The sequence below is a fragment of the Epinephelus fuscoguttatus genome, linkage group LG5, assembly GCF_011397635.1.
Source record: "Epinephelus fuscoguttatus linkage group LG5, E.fuscoguttatus.final_Chr_v1".
NCBI lineage: Eukaryota > Metazoa > Chordata > Actinopteri > Perciformes > Serranidae > Epinephelus > Epinephelus fuscoguttatus.
The window spans coordinates 43682779-43703609 of record NC_064756.1 but is presented as its reverse complement, the minus strand read 5'-3'; the positions used below and the strand labels follow the sequence as shown (position 1 = coordinate 43703609).

At 42.1% G+C, this 20831-nt stretch overlaps 2 protein-coding genes across 8 annotated transcripts in view; both read left to right on the top strand.

Annotated features, from left to right (window-relative positions):
• Positions 1–14328, top strand: part of usp32 (ubiquitin specific peptidase 32) — a 266626-nt gene extending 252298 nt beyond the window's left edge. For 4 of the 7 annotated variants that reach the window (XR_007449393.1, XR_007449395.1, XR_007449394.1 and 1 more), the window contains exons 34-39: positions 7892–7997; positions 9410–9454; positions 9566–9689; positions 9900–11184; positions 11264–11385; positions 11482–14328. The gene's annotated coding sequence lies outside the window, so the exon portion shown is untranslated. Of the gene's footprint in view, positions 1–7891; positions 8068–9409; positions 9455–9565; positions 9690–9899; positions 11185–11263; positions 11386–11481 lie in introns of those variants that run through there. The other 3 variants (XR_007449392.1, XR_007449391.1, XR_007449396.1) reach the window with 3 other exon arrangements.
• A 658-nt stretch (positions 14329–14986) lies between these two features.
• On the top strand, positions 14987–19760 carry tmem97 (transmembrane protein 97). The gene is made up of 3 exons (XM_049576848.1): positions 14987–15173; positions 15272–15416; positions 18108–19760. The coding sequence occupies exons 1-3, from the start codon at positions 15060–15062 to the stop codon at positions 18377–18379; spliced, it is 531 nt and encodes a 176-aa protein (XP_049432805.1). The 5' UTR covers positions 14987–15059; the 3' UTR covers positions 18380–19760.
• Positions 19761–20831: the final 1071 nt, after the last annotated feature.

Here is a 20831-nt window from a genome sequence, read left to right as displayed (position 1 = left end):
TTGGGATCTCCAGTTCTGTGTAACAGCTGAGAACAACACCACCAGCTGGCAGCATCTGGAAATCGGCATCATGGCAGGCTGCACAATTTCCCTTCTGGCATTCGTCATGGCAATGGAGCTGATCATACGGGCATCTCGCTGGGTTGTGGGAGATGAAAGGACCAAGAGTGGCCTGAGTCTGCCACCAATTAGAGCCTACATGGACGACATGACCATCATTACAACAATAAAACCATGTACTAGACGCTTGTTGCAGAAACTCCAAGAAAACATCCAGTGGGCACGAATGGAGTTCAAGCCAAGCAAATCTCGCAGCATCTCCATTGTTAAAGGCCAACTACCAGGCGTGCGGTTCCACATCAGTGATGAACCAATACCAACAGTCCTAGAGAAGCCCATTAAGAGTCTTGGACAATGGTATAATGCAGACCTCAGAGACACCCAGCGACTTGAACAACTCCGGCAGGACACGGCTAATGGCCTCAGGCAGATCAACAACACTGCACTACCAGGGAAACTGAAAGTCTGGTGCTTCCAGTTTGGGCTGCTACCCAGACTCCTGTGGCCGTTGACCATGTACGAGGTCTCAATAACCCATGCCAACCGACTGGAAAGGCTGGTGAACTCACATGTGCGAAAGTGGCTCGGACTCCCCAAATGCCTCAGCAGCGTCAGACTCTACAGCAACGGAGCCCTTTCACTACCAATCTCTAGCCTGGTTGAAGAGTTCAAGTGTGCCACGGTGAGGCTAGACATGTCCCTCACCGACTCCCGGGACCCAGTAGTGAGAGGCACCGCTCCTACCCTAGCAACAGGGAATAAGTGGACCCCAACCACAGCTGTGCAACAGGCCAAATCTGCTCTCCTCCATCGTGACGTAGTGGGCCACGTCCAACAAGGCAGAGGAGGCTTTGGCCTTGGAACTGTAACACCTCTCTGACAAAAGGCACCTGCAACCGAACGTCGAACCATGGTGGTAGAGGAGGTGTGCCGACAGGAGGAAGCAGCTAGACGTTCCAAAACCGTAGCACAGGCCACACAGGGTCGCTGAATGAAATGGGAGGGCGTTGAGAAGAGGAAACTCACATGGAGCGAACTCCGGGGCATGGAATCCAACAGGTTGAGCTTCATCATCCGAGCTACATACAATGTGCTGCCCTCTCCCACAAACCTGCAGCTTTGGCTTGGAAAAGACCCATCCTGCCCCCTGTGTATGACCCCAGCAACGCTCAAACACATCCTGGTTGGCTGTAGGACCAGCCTCACTCAAGGCAGATACACTTGGAGACACAACCAGGTCCTCAGGTGTCTAGCTGACAAACTTGAGTGTAAGTGGGTATCCATCAACGCCTAACCCTTCAACAACCAGGATGCGCGCCGACACCCACCATAGTTTGTTACGGAGGGAGACAAGCTGAGGACCAACCCCCCAACCCCTGATCTGGGCCCACTGAATGCAGCCAGGGATTGGCAGTTCAGAGTCGACTTGGATCAGAGGCTCATTTTCCCCCCCGGAGGTCGCGTCGACCACCCTGCGACCAGACCTCGTCCTTTGGTCTAATTCCTCCCAGCTTGTTTACATCATTGAACTGACAGTCCCCTGGGAGGACGCCATGGAAGAAGCGTATGAGCGCAAGAAGCTGCGGTACTCCATCTTAGCAGCTGAGGCAGACGACAGAGGCTGGAAAGTAAAGGTGTGCCCAGTGGAGGTGGGATGCAGGGGCTTTGTAGCCAGTACAACAGCAAAGCTCCTTAGGGAGGTTGGAGTCAGGGGACAGGCTTACAGACAGGCCATTAAAGAGCTGGCCAACACTGCTGAGAGGACGAGTCATTGGCTGTGGTTGAAGAGAAACGACACCATCTGGGCCGCTAAGGCAAAGAGTTAACCCCCGGGCACACACCCAGGCTTGATCAACCTGTGGTGGGCCTGCCTCAGTGGAGGGTGTCTTGTCTTAAATGGCCGAAACACCCGTCGATGCTGAGGTACACAACTGATGATGTGTCCTGGCGGTAAAGCCTCATAGCAGCCATCTTTCAAGAACTTCCCATGAATTAGAAGTGGTGCTACAAGAGGGATTGCAACATCTAGTGTTTTCAACGAACTACGCCCATGGGACTGCTCAAGTCTGCGCTTGTGTGACTGTTGCCCAGAACTACACTCCTGCTCATCACCAGGGGAGGAAACTGCTTCCCCCGTAAGGGAAGACTGCTGCACTAGTCTAGCCCTACGGGCCCTTTCTTCATAACGCAAATCAACTGCCGCGGGACATGGACTTTCCACGTCACCCAATACATGTGCCTTACCTAAACAGGAAGGACACACACGGTGGCCATCACGCAGGCCCAAAGCTGTGCCGCAAAAACAACATACCTGAGGATCCATGGTGTCGTCAGCAATATGTCCAATCCTGCCCACTGCGAACAGCAGCCAATGGGAATAATTTTCAAGTCCACTTAATGCAATGATATCACTTAACCTTACCTGCAAACAAACTAAAGTTAACACAAATATAGCAGAGATGCGACTTGGCACCCCGCCAACAGCAACAATACAAGCAAATTTAAAAGGACCATTGAAAATCCTCAGGGACACAGAGGCGGTGGGCCAAAGGTCCCTATTTGCTTTCGTTTTTGAAATGATCGATCCTCAGCAATAGAGTAGCTGCTTTTTTAACATTAACTTAATATATTTTTTCTGAACATGTTTCCGTTTGTTGGCAGTCTCAATTTGATCATATTTTTATGAAAACTAAACTTATGTTTGATAAACTAATCAGGCAAACGCTGTGGTGTACTATACCGCAAACCAATCAACAACTAGTTCCAGCGTTACCTGACTTGAAGTGTGCCAATGATATTCGTCCAAACAGGTAGTAAACACGGCTCAGAGGAGTTGACCGGAGTTAACCGTAAAAAGTAGTGCTGCACGATTTGGTAAAGATGTGCAATTGCGATTATGGTGGACAATATCGCGATTTGCGATTACGATTACAATATAATTACAATAAAATGGAATAAATAAATGGTATCATGAGTCTTTTTGCTTGATTCAGTGTTTCCCCTACATTATATTAGGGGGCAGTGACCTGACATTGTTATGGACAGACAGTGTGTCAATGACCATCAACAGACTGAGCACAGTCAAACATGCTGCTCACACAGCAGCACAGCACGGAACTGTACACACAGTGGAGCGAGCATATGTTGCTTTCAGGCGTTGTCACGTAAATGACAAATTCCAGCACCATAGCACAACACAGCAGCATGTCAAGTGGGCCGAAACCGAGCAAAATTGCTCAATTTTTCATTTGTTATGGAGTCCGTGATTTTCCTGTGACACTTACAAATGTTTGCTTAACTGTGCTTTCAGTTGTCTCTTTGTCTTTAACGTTACACGGCTCGGCTTTCTCTCACATGCACTCTTCCTACTTTTCCCTGTGCTGTGCTGTCTCAAGTGTTGATATAGATTGGTCGTGTTGCTGCGGGACGTGGCAACTTTAACTTTTACACTTACACAGCACGTCTTTCTGTTCAACGTCGCCGTACCTAAATCCAAAGTATTGCCATGTAACAGACGTTTTTTTCGCCACCAACTCAGGCTGTTCTTGGTCGAGCTCATGCTCTTCTTCAGCTTCTGTGTTGGTCACTGCTGCACGCCGGCTGCACGCACCAGGATAGCTTGTGGACGTGATGTCAACAAACTCCACACACTACAGGAGAGGCAGTCACGTTCACAGGCACACACGTTAACATTTATTTACATTAAATCGCAAATCGCAGCCTTTTATGCGGTTATGTAATCCCACAGCCTGACACCGCGATTGCAATTACGATTAGATTAATCGTGCAGCACTAGTAAAAAGTATGTAGTTTGTGTCTTTATTCATGGTCTTTATGTTATCTAACCGACAGTATTCACCTGGACATTTTCTGCATATCTTCCGTGAGAAGCTGAAGACGTTTCTAACATTAGTTGAAGTGTTTTGAACAGTTATTCACGTTGTGTATTAGCTCATTAGCCACCGATGTGTTGTTAGCATTCATCGCTAGCAAAGCGAATGGACCTTAAGCCACAGTACAGCTAACTCAGCCTACTAATGAGGCTGCAGTTCATAGTTTCTGATGAGGAGAACCTGAGGAACAAACGGACTGTGCTGTGAGTAACCCAGCTAATGCTCAGAGTATCCTGACTGCACTGCTCGGGCCCTGCTGTCGTGGACGACAGCGAGGGGCCGTCTTCATCTTCGCCACTGACTGAATAGACTCGTTCGAGATGAACTGCGCCTCGCCTGAAAAGTAGACGAGAGCAGGTGGTCGCAGCGGGGGGCGGTGACAAAAAGCTGCGGTGAAGTCGGACAGTTTCCACAAAGAGCATGGATACCAAGAGGCGAAGCTCAATAGAATGCTCCATAGCAACAAATTCCCCCATGGTTTCGTCCTACTGCCACCATTTTGGACTATCAGCAGACCGCAGCAGACCCGCTTGCATACAAAAACACACAGACAAACTTAAGTATATCGCTATTAATTATGCTTACAATGCTACTCACCTCGTGATAACTTGGTCACAGCTGCTTTTTCACGTTTTTGTAAAGCAAAATATAGACTTTAAAAAAAAACTAAACGAGGAAAAACAGCCGAGATGGCATCTCTACATATTACATCCACTTATGAGAAGATTAACTTAATTACTCCTTCAAATAAGCCATCATAAGCCAATCTAGCAAAAAAAAATAATAATAAAAAAGAAATCAATATTTTAACTAGAAACGCATTAATGGCGATGTCACATAGTCAGGAATAAAGATTTATTTACAGTTTGTACAGTAAGGGGACAGTAATAATAATAATAATAATAATATATAAGCTATTTTAATCTGATATATTTTAATGCTAAAGCAGTAATCAGTTCTGATATAAATGGTCCAAGAGGCCATATATAGGCCTACATATATATATATATATATATATATATATATATACATATATATATATATATATATATACAGTACAGGCCAAAAGTTTGGACACACCTTCTCATTCAATGCGTTTTCTTTATTTTCATGACTATTTACATTGTAGATTCTCACTGAAGGCATCAAAACTATGAATGAACACGTGGAGTTATGTACTTAAAAAAAAAAAAAGTGAAATAACTGAAAACATGTTTTATATTCTAGTTTCTTCAAAATAGCCACCCTTTGCTCTGATTACTGCTTTGCACACTCTTGGCATTCTCTCCATGAGCTTCAAGAGGTAGTCACCTGAAATGGTTTTCCAACAGTCTTGAAGGAGTTCCCAGAGGTGTTTAGCACTTGTTGGCCCCTTTGCCTTCACTCTGCGGTCCAGCTCACCCCAAACCATCTGGATTGGGTTCAGGTCCGGTGACTGTGGAGGCCAGGTCATCTGCCGCAGCACTCCATCACTCTCCTTCTTGGTCAAATAGCCCTTACACAGCCTGGAGGTGTGTTTGGGGTCATTGTCCTGTTGAAAAATAAATGATCGTCCAACTAAACGCAAACCTGATGGGATGGCATGTCGCTGCAGGATGCTGTGGTAGCCATGCTGGTTCAGTGTGCCTTCAATTTTGAATAAATCCCCAACAGTGTCACCAGCAAAACACCCCCACACCATCACACCTCCTCCTCCATGCTTCACAGTGGGAACCAGGCATGTGGAATCCATCCGTTCACCTTTTCTGCGTCTCACAAAGACACGGCGGTCGGAACCAAAGATCTCAAATTTGGACTCATCAGACCAAAGCACAGATTTCCACTGGTCTAATGTCCATTCCTTGTGTTTCTTGGCCCAAACAAATCTCTTCTGCTTGTTGCCTCTCCTTAGCAGTGGTTTCCTAGCAGCTATTTGACCATGAAGGCCTGATTCAAGTCTCCTCTTAACAGTTGTTCTAGAGATGGGTCTGCTGCTAGAACTCTGTGTGGCATTCATCTGGTCTCTGATCTGAGCTGCTGTTAACTTGCGATTTCTGAGGCTGGTGACTCGGATGAACTTATCCTCAGAATCAGAGGTGACTCTTGGTCTTCCTTTCCTAGGTCGGTCCTCATGTGTGCCAGTTTCGTTGTAGCGCTTGATGGTTTTTGCGACTCCACTTGGGGACACATTTAAAGTTTTTGTAATTTTCCGGACTGACTGACCTTCATTTCTTAAAGTAATGATGGCCACTCGTTTTTCTTTAGTTAGCTGATTGGTTCTTGCCATAATATGAACTTTAACAGTTGTCCAATAGGGCTGTCGGCTGTGTATTAACCTGACTTCTGCACAACACAACTGATGGTCCCAACCCCATTGATAAAGCAAGAAATTCCACTAATTAACCCTGATAAGGCACACCTGTGAAGTGGAAACCATTTCAGGTGACTACCTCTTGAAGCTCATGGAGAGAATGCCAAGAGTGTGCAAAGCAGTAATCAGAGCAAAGGGTGGCTATTTTGAAGAAACTAGAATATAAAACATGTTTTCAGTTATTTCACCTTTTTTTGTTAAGTACATAACTCCACATGTGTTCATTCATAGTTTTGATGCCTTCAGTGAGAATCTACAATGTGAATAGTCATGAAAATAAAGAAAACGCATTGAATGAGAAGGTGTGTCCAAACTTTTGGCCTGTACTGTATATATATATATGCGTGTATACATATATCTTCCCACGAAAACTGGCATATTAAATTGATATTAAAACACTTTAAAACCTACACCTCTGTCGGGATCCTTCGGGAAACGGTGGAAGGCCAGGTGCGGAGTGTTCCACTGATAGTTGTTGCAGTTAATTGCACTACACTGTTTTCTTTTACTTTTTTTCTCCTCTCTCCTTGACATCTTGCATGTTGTCTAGGTGCAACAGTCCAAGCTCAACAGTCCAAAATGGCGTTAGCGCTCCTAGTGGCTGTTGGCAAAAATGCAACGGAGCTTTGCCTCTTGGTATCCATGCTCTTTGTTTTCCAGCAGCCTTCAGTCTGTACAGGAAGTCACAGACACACTAACATCCTGTCTGGAATGATGTCAATTCATTAAAAAAAGTGATCAGACCCATATATCAGTTTGTTTTCACCATCAGTCACACAACATGTTTTCTGTTCACAGAATAACCCTTCAAATCAGACAAATACAATCTTAATCTCTAAAATTCAACAAAAATGAGTAGTTTATCTAAAACATTATATTGTTGAGTTGACATCTAAACCAATCAGCTGTTAGATCAGGTTAGAGCCAGGCAGTGCAGTCAGTGGAGAGCAACTGCAGCGCCTGGCTCTAAAAACTGCGGCCGCTTCGCTCTCGCGGCTTTATCGCCGTCCACTTTTGTAATACGTCAGAGCGAGATGGGATGAAGTCGGACACAAAATTATCCGGCATGCATTGTGCGCCAATCATCTCTAACGAACCTAGTGACTGAAAGGCTGTTACACATCGTCTGGACACGTGTGACATCTTGATCAAAATAGTCGTTAGTTGCAGCTCTAGACTGTATTACAGTAGGCTAAGTTAGTTTTAGCTTCATTTGGCCTTTCAGTGACAAGACAAGAAGACAGAGATTAAAGTGGTAAAGATAACATTTATACAGAAGTTCACATCAACTGACGATCACTTAACATTAACATACTTTCTCCTGAATTGTTTCATCTTTAAGTATTTCATCAAACAGAAAAATAACAATAATACAAATTATAACTGAATCTTATTTTTTTTCGATTATTAACTTTTCTTTTAGTTCAGACAGTTCCTTTTTTTAATTTGCCAAAGGGCAAAAAACACACCTGCACTAAGGCTTAGTGTGAAATGTTCTCACAGTCCAAACAAAGGCACATGTCTGTGCATGGTAGCTTGTTCAGTTTGCATGTGCATCTCCCTTTAACACATTGTGTTTTTTTTACAGGAGCAGTACACGAGCTCCAAGATGCCAATAGGGGCTGGGGGAAGTGTCATCCAGTCAGTCCCAAAGAAGTCTCCCTCAATCTTCCAACCATGGGCCATTGGTGGGGGTATGTCTGGCTGACTCTGCAGGCACCTCCTGTGTGGCTGCCTGGTAGTTTGCCCGCTGAGTGTGCTTATGTAAGGCATCCCTGTTTGGTGGTAGACTTCTGTCTGTGCACTTTCCACTCTTGAACATTTGACTTCTTGCATAGTTTACATCCCTATAGCCTTTTAGGTCATAGAGGGCACAGGCAAAGGCTTCACTTGCTTCATAAAGCTCTGTTGTGAGTTGAAAAGATGTTCCCAACTTCCTTAATGTGACACAGTGCTCTTTGTCAGATAGCATTGTTTTTATTGCCTTCAGTTTACCAACACCATGCATAGCACTCGCTGTATCACAGCCAGTGAAACAATGAAGACCAATCAGAGCATCAGAGACTTCATCACCAAGATGGTTGTGTATTCTCTGAACATGTATGGTGCGTTTGTTTGCCGCCTTCCCTGTGTGGAAGTACAGATTTGCTCCAATTTCCTTGCAGAAACTGATGGCCAGTACAAACACATCCGTGTCAGGACTGTTGACCACAATATTTGAACTGTACTGTGAGGCATGTGCACAGTGAAGTAACAGCCGAGTGTCTGCCTCCTCCTGTATTGTGAACAGTGCTGGCAGCGGTAAGACCTCAAGCTCTGTGCCACTGTTAGCCATTCTGATTACGTGACACTCAGACCCATGTCCAACTATCAGCGTAATATCTTCAATTTGATCTTTCCCGGACTTTGACCACATCTCAAAAAGAAACTGTTGCAGTTGCTCTTTGTTATTACCACAAGACAAGAACTCAGACCATTGTTTGGGTGTTTTCTGTTCAGCAGAATATATTGTAGTCAACTGACATCCTTTTGTTCCTCGTCGGTCTCGTTCTGCATTCTTTACACTCATTGTTTTGTAGGTATCAGGGACAAAGTGCACCACTTTAGATTTACTTGCTTTGGCTGCATTGATCAGGTACATTAGTACACTGTTGGCAAACCTTCCAAATGTATTTTGGGGTTTCATAGTCTGCATTAGTGCCATTGCATCCCACACCCATGTTGAACTATCAGGGATTTCAACTGTTGCTGGTGGACTTGCTGATCCTTCCAGAAAGTGCATTAATTTGGCTTTGTCTGTTGTCACAAGAGAGCCATCAATATTCGCAATGGCTGCAGGCAAGGGACCCATACTGTAGACCAGCATTTCCTCTATGTCTATCTTCCTTGCTGTTCCGATCATAATTAGCCTTGCGAAAAGATCTCTGTCTGCTTTGATGCCTATCTCCCGGTCTCTCACTTTGGTTACACTTGAGGTTGCTGTGTCCTTAAATGTCTTTAGTTTCATTTTTTTCACTGGAGCATGAAATTCCACCTCATCTGTTTTGAGACGTTGTTGAAAAAAAATAACAAACGCCCTCTCACCTCTCTCCTTTGCATTCAACAGATCAGCAGAGACAGCTTCTGATGCTACCTGACCTGATGTTATATGGTAAAGCTTCTCTTTTTCCAGTGTTTGATCAAATGGGTTCATCATGTGTTGTATAGTTGACAGAATGCTCTGAACATCTTTTTCATCCTGATCCTTTCTTTTTTCCTCCAGCTCTGATCTCTGTCTTGTTGGCATGCTCTGCCCAGCCATGTCCTTGACCTCCATTGTGATGGCTGCTCTCTCGTGCTGTGTCAGTGTCCACCTGTGGACTGCACCTTTGTTCAATGAAAAACCTGTAAGCCCACCTTTAGTCTTTGAGTCCCTGTTTGCTGTCTGCTCTATTACCTGGTCACATGCAGTGCATGTTAAGGCATATTCCTGCTGCCTCTGTGCAACAAAGTCACCTGCCTGTACCTGTGTGTAGATTCTTGGATGACTATCATTTAGGATGTTCATCTCAAGCCAGTATGCTGATATGTATCTACTGTAATTCATTCTGTCATAGGAAAAGAACCATGGCAGCATGATGCGGAGGCTGGAGAGATGCAGACCCCAATTTGCCTCTCGTGTGGCCCTGATGAAGCAAAGGAGGTCTTCCTCAATTTCGATGTAGGAGTTCCAAAATTGGAATGTTTTACTTTCTTGTTGTTTGTGGAAATTTTCATAGCCTTCAAGGATTGTGTTGAACTCCCATGATTTAATGATGGCTTGAAATTCTTCTTCAAGGAAGGCTCTCTGGAGGTCAGCGGTGACGTTCAAAGCAGTTTCACGGCAGTCCTGATGTAGGGTCTCAAAATATGCTTGCCAGCGTAATCTGTGTAGTGCCTCACATAGCAACTTGTGGCTATGGATGCTTCTGTTGTAATGGTGGCCTGTTACAACTCCCCCAACAGACCCAGCAGCAATAACATCATCAACCTCAGTCAGGATGTCTTGTAAGCCAGCATCCCCAAAATGTTTGCCAATACAGGACAAGAAGGCCATACATGTGTGAAACTCCCCCATTCTGACTGTAAGTCTTTCCTTGTATGTTTCATTCTTCCACCATATCTCCTGAGCTTTTGCATAGATTGCTTGGTCAAAGACTAGAACTATCTCCTGAAGTTCTAGTTTGTTTGCAGTTTCTGTTGGTTTATACTGTTCCCAGTTCTGTAGGACTTGAATCAATCACTGGAACGTATCCGATGTTGGTTGGTGGTGGAATTGGACCTCTGTGAATGAGTGTGTTAAAACCAGTCCATCCAGGAAGGACTTCACCATGGACTGCAGTCTTCATGAGGAATTAAGCACCATCCAATGTTTATGCTGTTTTCATGGCATGGATGTGGGTTTGTAAATCTAGTTCCACTACTTTCCCAAAATGTTCCAGGCCTGTGCTCTTTCCTCTGATGTATGTTTCAAGGTGAGCAGAGGGTGGATCAAGTGACCTCTTTCTTGTTTTCTGTAAACACTGGTTTTCAGGGGTAGGTTCGTCACATGAAATCATGTTTTGAATGATTATGCTATTTGTATTGTGTGTAGTCCCCTTACCCAATAATGTTTCCTCTCCAAAATCGTTATTGTCCCAAACAAGAGTTGCTTGCATTTGTACATGTATGTTTTGGGGGATGTATGTGTCACCTCGTTGTATTTGCAGATGTGCCAAAGCTGTGTCATGTTCAAGCACCTGTGAGTTGGAGGAACAGTGCCCAAGACCTTTCAATAACCCTATCAGCTGAGCTGATCCTGTCATGTGTCTAACAGCCATGGCTAGGGCACAGTGTTTCGGCATGAGCCATCTCCCTTTCATTGTAAGTCTCAGAACATCCTGACAAATTGATACAACCTTTGCAGATTCCTCCTCTTTAACTTTCACTCTTTCATTATCAGTAGAGGGATTGGTTGTCGTGGCTGTGCTCCAGGCGATAAAATTGAAGAGCTTATTTGGGATCAGATTTGAGGCAGCTGACATTTTAAGTTGCTGTGCCGTTGGTGGCCATCTGAGTGTGGGGGTAGTTTTACACTTTCCACTATTTCATCTTTAAGTGTCATGGCTGCATGGTACAAGAGTCTTGTCTCATTTATGTCATTTGTGTCATTTGTTTCAGGTGCTCTTGTGTCATCTTCATCTGATGAAGAGGATGATGATGGTGGTGAAAAAGAAGCTGTGGCAACTTCATCTTGGACCACTTCATGTGGTGTCAAATCCTCAACATAGACAAAGTCATGTCTTGATAATTTCTGAAACTTCAGAAAAGGACAGGACTTTTGTAGTCTCATTTTTAAAGATAATGATTTGTAAGAGGAGATGTCAATTCCTTCTTTTTCATGGACACATTTTTTGAATAGAGCATTCAACTCTGAAAGCTTGAATACCTTCCGTTTCTTCAGTAACCTCTCCTCCACGACTGTTGTACAAAAATGATTGTATCCAGTCTGAAACTGGTTGTTCCCGGTGCAGTCAGCTTCATCTTTTTTGTACAGAAATACAATGTAATTTCTGTAGCATCTAAAATGATACATTGCTTCTGAGGCAACAAGATCTATCCCACGTATGTGTAGCAGGTTTTCATCCTTGCGTTCCTCAGCTGCAAGAAGCAGCTTACCAGCTGTCAATGTTTCACATTGTTGTAAATTCTCTTTAACCCTCTTGTGGTTATGTTTTTGTGTGAAATATTTTTCACGTTTGCATTTTATGCACTGCCTTGGAAAGAGATGGGGTGTTCTCTTTAGGTGACCTGGAACCTGTGTTGTGGCTGAGCGAAGAACTCTAACCTCTGGTGGCAGATGGTCATTTGCACTTGTGTGTGCCTCATCATCTAATTGTAATGAGAAACAAAATGGGTTGGGAATTAAATGTATTGAAAACTATGTGATGACTATGGTATTAGTACTTTTACTGAACAAAAGGATCTGAATACTTCACCACTGTGTCATAAATGAATATTTGTGATATGAAAATTGACATTGAATGTACTGTCCAAAGTCAAAACCACAATGTTGTACAAACCCTCAATCTGCTGTATTGCCCTTTCTTTCCTCTTGCGAGCTCTCTCAATGTTTCTTCTGTTGGCATATTGCATATAGCATTCTCGGTGGTAGCCAACATCAGCTGAAAATAGAAAAATAAATCAGGACACTGGCCATTTTTAGCACCTGCAAAGGGATGTGTGTAGACTAAGATCATACAGTCATGTTACATACATATATTAATGATGATGGTGATTATATACCATATATTTACATTAAATTGTTCATTTTCACTCATGAATAAGTAAAAAAAAAAAAGATGGAGCTGTCAGTTTTCCCTGTTAACATTTTCGGGTCCTAAGGCCATCTGCCATTGGTTGATATTCTCTAAACTACAATCTGATTGGTTCATCAGCTAGAGTTATCCTGCAATTTGCCTGAGCAGAGTGACAATTAAAATACAAGTTTGTGAAAATATATGATCAAACCAGAGCTGCCAACAAATTTTCCCGGACTCTATAGAATTGTTTAATATCACACACAAAAAACTGTGTACTCTATCGACGGAGATCGATCAACAACACGAAAAACGCGTTCGGCCCACCGTCTAAATCGAGGAAACGCTACTTTACCAATTCTAATAAAACACTGATGACGTTAAACATTAAAAAACTAGACTTCAGATCAATGATCATCACTGATGAACCTGACAAAGAAGATTATTTCATTTTTAAACAGGACATTTCCTTAATAATCAAGACGGTAGCTTTCCTTTCGGCTGTGCGCGCGCGCTCCCGTGAAGTGCATGCAATTCTCGGCAGGCATGCAGATCTCGGCATAACATCGGTGCGAGGAGGAATGCCGGGAGCCGCCGATGACGGAGTTAAGCCCGCATCGCTAGCCATCTTCACAGTAGCCTCTCTCAGGCGCTCCTTCACCTCACATGCAGCTCTCACAAACTCTCTGGCCATGTCCTCCGACCACCTGCATGCTACTTCCTCCTCGTCTCCCCTCTCCTCCTTCTTCACTCTCCTCCCGCCGTAGTAATCCATGTCGTGCGCTAGCAAACAGGCTAACTCACCGCCAATGCTCGGCTAGCTCCCGCCAGGCTTGTAGTCCATTGTCCCAAATCACTTCTGACACCAGTGTAATGAATCACTCACGAGCAGGAGACCAGAGTAGCGTTCGGGGAAAAGGCCCGTTTATTTGTGCACTCCAAAAACTCTGACTCTTCCAGCGTAGCACACACACTTCATACACACATACTCACTTACAGTACCCAGCGGGGCAGCCCTCCTCCTCTCTGCTCCACCAATCTCCAGCCTGCACACTGACTCCACTCATACCACACTCACCACTGCCCCAGGGTCGCTACAGTCTATTCAATGTTGTAGTGTGATTTCCTTAAGTAACTCCATTTGTATTCATGTCATACTGTTAATGTTTTTTTTATTGTTAGATATTCATTTATGTGCATGTTCTCTGTTTTATTTCTTTATCGTAGTAACCACCCATCGCACCCATCATATAGCCTACCTCACCTATGGATATTCTGACCAAGAGAAAATAAATGAGTGGCAAGTCAATTAGTGTGTGAACTGGATTTAATATCACCCATCAGCATCCTGTTTTTACCGGACAACCTGTGGAGATTGACCATCCATAAAACCAACACCTCTTTTATGATTTCATTCCATTTAATATCACTGAATTACTTTTGATACTTATGTAGCTTACAATAAATATTAGATACTTATTGACTTTTACTCAAGTAATATTCTCAAGTGTGACTTTAACTTCTACCAGATCGGTACTCTTACACAAGTATGTCTTTCAGGTACTTTATCCACCACTGGTAAGGGGAGAGAAAGGAGGAAAAAGGACATCTCCCCCAGCAGACCAGGCCTATATCAGCCTAAAGTCTAGTAGTCCAGAGGAGACACCTATCAAACCTGAGACAGCTGGAGCACTGTGTTCAGGAGGAGAGGCCCAAACTGTCTGTTTACAGTTGCACAAAATGTTTGATTGCTGTGACTGGCCCTGAAGATTGTGTACCAAAATATTACGTCAAGGGTCCCTTAACCTTTGTCCATGTTGTTTTCATTTGTTTTATTATTTAAAAAAAAAAAATCAAAAGCAAAGTCTGATTTCTATTAAAAATAGAATAAGCAATGGTGTTTTGTCACTTTCAGGTTATTTCAGAGAAAATTGTTCATTTTTTTAAGGGGCACCATATTAAAGTATTTTTCATTATGTATTATTTTTCCTCAAAACTATTGTAAACCAGGAACACACAGAACATATTCACAGCACGTTATAAACAAATGTAGGCCACTGTCAGCAGAACAGACATTACAGTACAAGATTATTTTAAAAAAATATATGCATACCAACAAGAAGTCTACATAAACAGATAATACTGATCAAAGAACAACTAACTTAATAAACGTAAAGTGAACAATTACAATGATTACGCTGGAGTTACCACAACATAATTGTGCATTTTAGTAGGCCTATTGAGGAAATCCGACATGTACGAGGGGCACCTAAAGTAGCATGCCAAGTACCTTCTCCTGAATGGTGCGTCCAGGAACGTCCCCATACCACTCTGAGCCAATGGAATTCCTCCTCGGAACACGCGTTTCTACGACACACTACTACTGGGAATCTGGGCTCAGTTTCGTACTTGTCATTTGCACCAAACAAGTGACAGATAATGTCTCTCCGTGTATTAGAAATAATCTTTTTCTTCTATTTTGCCTCTCACATTCCTATCACTGTATTTATTGACTTACAAGCCCTGCTTCCTGGATATGTGTATCCTCAGCCGGTAAGCGTCAGAACCAGGAGAAAATAGAAGTTATAAAGTCATTATCAGCTGTTTGTGTCTATAAGACAATTTACACATGGAATCTTTGTCCCCACCAGCTGAGAGACCTCCTGAGGTGGTATGCAGAGGAGTTCAAAGACCCGATGGTGCTGTATCCGCCGGAATGGTTCAGCTCTTTCATTTTCTGCGAGGCTGTGTTTCAGACGCCTTTCTTTCCCGTTGCAGCTTATGCTTTTCTGAAAGGTCAGTTTATACAAAATATGTAGGCTATAAATATGTTTAATACTGCGATGCTCTTTGACACAGAAACGCATCATGTGGGACACATTCTGGTTTATGCCTCAGGAGACTACAAAAACAGTTAATTCACTCCAGTGATGTTTCTGTGAATTATTTTTGGCCTTATTAGTCTCATTCGTATGTGGGAATGAAATGGGACTATTATTTTTTAGAAGCTACACACCTTCAAACATATGCTACTTTGCCCCCCTTTGTCACTCAGGTAGCAAGTAATGTGGAACAGCTTGTTTGATAATGTGGGACAGTTATTCTTAAGGCTCATTCATACTCCCTTCATGAGCGAAAATAGATTCGTCCCTTGCAAACTTCACTGCCCTCAAACTTCCATGAGTTCTTTATGGTAGGCATAGGTAGGTCTATAGCCAATAGATGGCACTAGAGGGCAACGTTTCACACAACAACAACTGAGGCAAAGGTGGAGGAGGTTATGATATTCAACAGAGGGAGCGTTGTAGATGGCAGTGGTCTGTGAGGTCACTAAAACATCCCGACATGTGGACAAAGAATTCTTTTGACGTTACGAAGTTACAATTCGTTACATTCCGGAGTTAACTGAAGTGTCTCTGTCGTCTCCTATAGTCGTATCTCGCTTTAATTACGCTACGCTGCCTCTATGACCATTGGTGGACTTCCGCCGAGTCCGAACCTGTTAGGCTTTCTGAAAACGTACACAAATACAAATTAAATGAAGGCAGAGTACATGCTCCCTCTCTGTATCTAACATTGTGTGTTAATGAGCCCTTAGCTCTCATTGATTGTTTTCAGTCGCAGTAGAATAGGCAGAGGAATATGATTTTTTTTTCCCACAGATTATCTGTCTCATTTAGTGCTGTGTAAATATAATGATAGTTTCAGCAAATATGGAAAAACGTATGTTTACATAAATGTTACCAACTAGAGGTCATACAGAGGTCAGGTGATTTCTTTCTAACTCCACACTCCAACTCATTTTCAGACTTGTAATCATCAGCTTTAATGACTGAAGTGATGTGAGGACATTTATCATGTAATCACGGATTAGGGAGTTCACCCACTAATAATAGCTGTGTTAGGGGGAACACTGGTTTAAAGCGTTATTTTGTCAATCTAGCCTTAATGATGGGCCTGCCTATATGGAGGTAAACTAATCTAGATTTAGGCTTATGTCTGTAAATTTATAGACTATGCTGGGTGTGAGGGTGAGAGGGCTGTGGTGCTAAGAGTTGATTATATACTAACAGTTAAATATATTATAGTGTTATAGCGTAAGTGAAGCAAAAAATAGTGTCTCACTTAACCTGAACAATGCCTTCCACATTAGCTGACGTTTAGGTACTGTGAGACAGTGACATTTATGAAGCAAAGTATTATTTTACACATTTTCTGTGTGTTTCAGTCATAGTGCAGGTTGTTATCTAATTTAAATTCCATTAACAACCGTATCATTGAGAAATAGAATGTCATATGCCGCTGAGCATAACATGTGCTTGCACTGCAGAGACTTCCTTTAAAGGGAGACCACGCCCGTTCTGATGATGTCAGAACAACCCAACCATTGTTTAGTGACAAGGAGTGTTGTAGCAATAATTCAAGATCAGTTTGATGATTGGCTGTTGATTTTGCACATGTCAAATGATTATAATGTGCTACTTTACCTGATGTCTCACATTACCTGAACTCACCCTTAAACATGGCTGAATGGCTTTTTAGAATGTTGTATGACCCATTGCTGAATTCAGTAAACATTTACCCAAGCTAATTACCTACCGTACCGAAGAAATAATTATTTTAGCCTACTCTTTGATAACGTCTTGGGGAACCACAGTTAGACTTTGGGTAATGTAAGGTTAGGTCTTGAAATATATTTTTCTTTCATTGTTAAACAAGTCGGAGGTGCGCTGTCCCAGACACGGGACATTTCTAAAGTGAGGTAGTATATGAGCTGACTGTCATCTGGAGGTGGAGGGGATGGTGTGACATCTGCCAAGCTGCAGACCACTGTTTGAGGCCAACAAACAACAACCAATTTGATTTGATTTGATTTCACTTTATTGTCAGAATAAAATTCTGAAATTTTCCTTGAGTCCCAGGATATCAATATAAATAAATAAATAAATAAACAAAACATTTAACCAAACAACAAAATCATACAACAAAGGCTAGAAATCACAACAGACATACAATTGTTTTTTCAATCGTCATTGCTGCATTCCCAGTGGCTTTTTAGCCACCAAAAAATGGGTGTTTTTGAATGGCCTGTCACTGCATTTCCTGCCGGGTTAGTGTCACGAAGAGCTGTTGCTTTTTACAAAGACATCGTTGTGTATCCAGCTGGGATTGTACCACCAAAAGTGGGTATTTAAAGCCAAAACATTATCTTTTCCTAACCATAACCCAAGTGGTATTTGTGCCTAAACCTAACCACGTTATCCACAGCATTGTTGAAATGTGAAGAAACATCAAGTTTCAACATATCCGCGACATAATAACGTACACATGTAAGGTATCTGTTATCTTTGTTTTGCAGAAAAATACAATGCCAACATTTATTCTGGTGATTGGGTTACAGCAGTTGTTATTGGAACTATTTCCTACCATAAAGTGTGTTCTCCAGCTGGAGCGTCTTTTGATCACTCAGTGTTTCTTGTCTTTCAGGTGGTTGTAAGTGGATCAGGACTCCTGCCATTGTGTATTCCACACATGTGGCCACCACACTGATCCCAATTGTAGCTCACATCCTCCTCCATAAGTTCCCTATGAAACCCCATCCTGGTCCCCAGACTCTGCAGGAGCGCTGGCTGCTAGTCTCCATATACTTGCCATACCTGCTGGTGCCTGTGTTGCTGCTCCTCACCATGGTGCTGTCCTCAACATACAACTCCACCACCAAGTCTGGACACAAGCAGGCCAAATCTAAGAAGAACTGACTTTTATTTTTCCACATTTTTAGGTGTACCATTAGTATGTGATCTATCTGAGAGGTTATGAGTCAATAATTATTATTTTAATAGCTTAGTATTGTATGCACCAGAAAGAAGTATGTTTATACATGGTACTTTAGGCTGCCCTGTACATTAATGTAGGCCCAGTAATATGCTACTCAGTTTTATATGATATATGTAGTAGTGGTTCCCTGCTCCATCTCCCTTTCAGTTAAAGGGCCTTTGGCCTGATTTAACCCCTGATTTAAAGCATATGTCTACACTTTACAGTAGTTTATATGAATTTGAATATAAAAAAAATATTTAAGTATCGTGTACTTTAACACGAACAGTTAAAAACCATTAATGTAAATTACAATAGCAACACTGCAGAGATACAGTATATTACTGGCAGGTAAGATACAGTATTACACTGTAAATGTCACATTCTGCTGTAAAATACTGTACTAAATTTAATGGTAATAAACTGTTGAAGTAAATTACAGTAGGATGCTGGCATCTACAGCTGCCAGTAGTTTTCTGTAATTTTACGAGAAAATTTGTTACAATATCTTTAACCCGTAGTACACCACAACACCCCCACTGTAGACATTTTGATTAAATATGGTTCAGATGTTCATGGGATGAATACATTTGCAAATCAATGTATAGCCTACTCTCAATCTTTTCAAAGCTATAGAGAATGATCTGTCAGCCAACAACTTTCTGAAATAAAGTAAAAAAAAAAAAAAAAACAGAATAGTGGATCATCTGTTCATTTATAAAGTGGGCTAGAATTGTTCAAAGCATTTTGTATAGTATATGAATTACGTAAAATCTTTATTTTCAACAATAGTAGGACATAAGAATACAGACCCAGAATCCCCAAAATAGAGAAAAAAAATAATAATAGCAATGAAGTATTCCATCACTTTATTAGAGGACTATGAGTATTAGTACTTTATACTGCCTTTAATGACTGTGTTATTGTTTGTGAATGCTGGCTGGGTAACACAGGCCTACCACAAGTGACTGCTCAGTACACTCTGCAACGGGACACTTTACTCCACCACCATGGAGCTCAGCCCTTTTCTGTACTCTCTGTTCATCCATGGCTTATCACAGCAACAACACTATAAAGTGTACTCATGTCAATATTGTGATATAGATGAGTCACACTCCTGCTCCCAATAGAGAGGAGGAGGAGGAACACCTTGTGGTTTGATGTCCTGACGTCAACCTGTAGTTAAATGTCAACAAAATAAAGAAACGTAGTGCTGACCTCAGAAAACAACACACCCATCATGGGTGTTACTGGTGCAGCTGGTGAGAGTCACCAGCTTTAAGTTCCTGAACAAACACACAAACACACACAGAGATTACTGTGGACCTTGAGTGTTCTATTAACAAATCCATTTACACATCACTGGTAAAGAAATCACAAGGTAACAGTCATTGGTACACCTGTTTCCTTCTCAATGCTGAAATCCTTGATTGTATTTTGCAGGTTTGAAATGACTAACATAGGCTACCCATCTTAGAATATTTGCCTCATTTTGAATCTTATACTTTTTCAGTACTTAAAATCACAGATCTAGTGTGTGTGGTGTTATTTGATTCATGTTAGATTCTAGTTCCTTGGATAATTTGTTAGCTCCAATCATACTTTGTATTGGAATTTGGTTTGTTTCTTTTTGTATATCTTTCGATTTTGCTTTAAATTCTGACTTACACCAACAGTATACAGGTCTCAGTTGGACTGCATAAAAGTACTCCATTAATTTGGGAAGACCCATTTAACCCCTTTAATTGTAACCCCTTTAAGTTCTGTATTTTGTCGGACTGCTTGGGCTAACGGTTCTATAAAGATCGCAAACAAAATTGGTGATAGACAACAACCTTGTCTGGCTGATCTCTGCAACCATATTCTATCAGTCAAATTTCCATTAATTTTGATTCTAGCAGTAGGATTTTGGTACAATGTTTTTATCATTTGTACAGATTTATTATTGAATCCGAATTGCTCTAATACTTGATAAAGAAATGTCAAGTTAACACAGTCAAATGCGGGGCATCGGTGGCTTAGTGGATAGAGCAGGTGCTCCATGTACAAGGCTGTTGCTACAGGGGCCCGGATTCAACTCCAGCCTGTGGCCATTTCCTGCATGTCACTCCCCCTCTCTCTCCCCTTCTCACACTTGTCTGTCCTGTCAATTAAAGGTTAAAATGCCCAAAAAATATCTTAAACAAAAAAAAAAAACACAGTCAAATGCCTTTTCAGCATCAACATAATACTTTGATTCTGTCCTTGTGTTTGCCCAATTATTTCTTGTATTATTTCTCTATTCACTTAGTTCTTTGAATATTGTCTTGGGTTTGATGACCCGATATAAACCCTGTTTGGTCTTCGTCTATTAATTCTACTATAAAAGTGTTCAGTCTTTTGGAAATAACTGAT

What these genes read in the sequence shown, in the direction of transcription:
- tmem97 (XM_049576848.1), top strand. Translation starts at nt 15,060, where the DNA reads ATGTCTCTCCGTGTATTAGAAATAATCTTTTTCTTCTATTTTGCCTCT. An exon ending in GATATGTGTATCCTCAGCCG is followed by an intron (nt 15,174 to 15,271) that starts GTAAGCGTCAGA and finishes TGTCCCCACCAG; the next exon opens with CTGAGAGACCTCCTGAGGTG. An exon ending in AGCTTATGCTTTTCTGAAAG is followed by an intron (nt 15,417 to 18,107) that starts GTCAGTTTATAC and finishes CTTGTCTTTCAG; the next exon opens with GTGGTTGTAAGTGGATCAGG.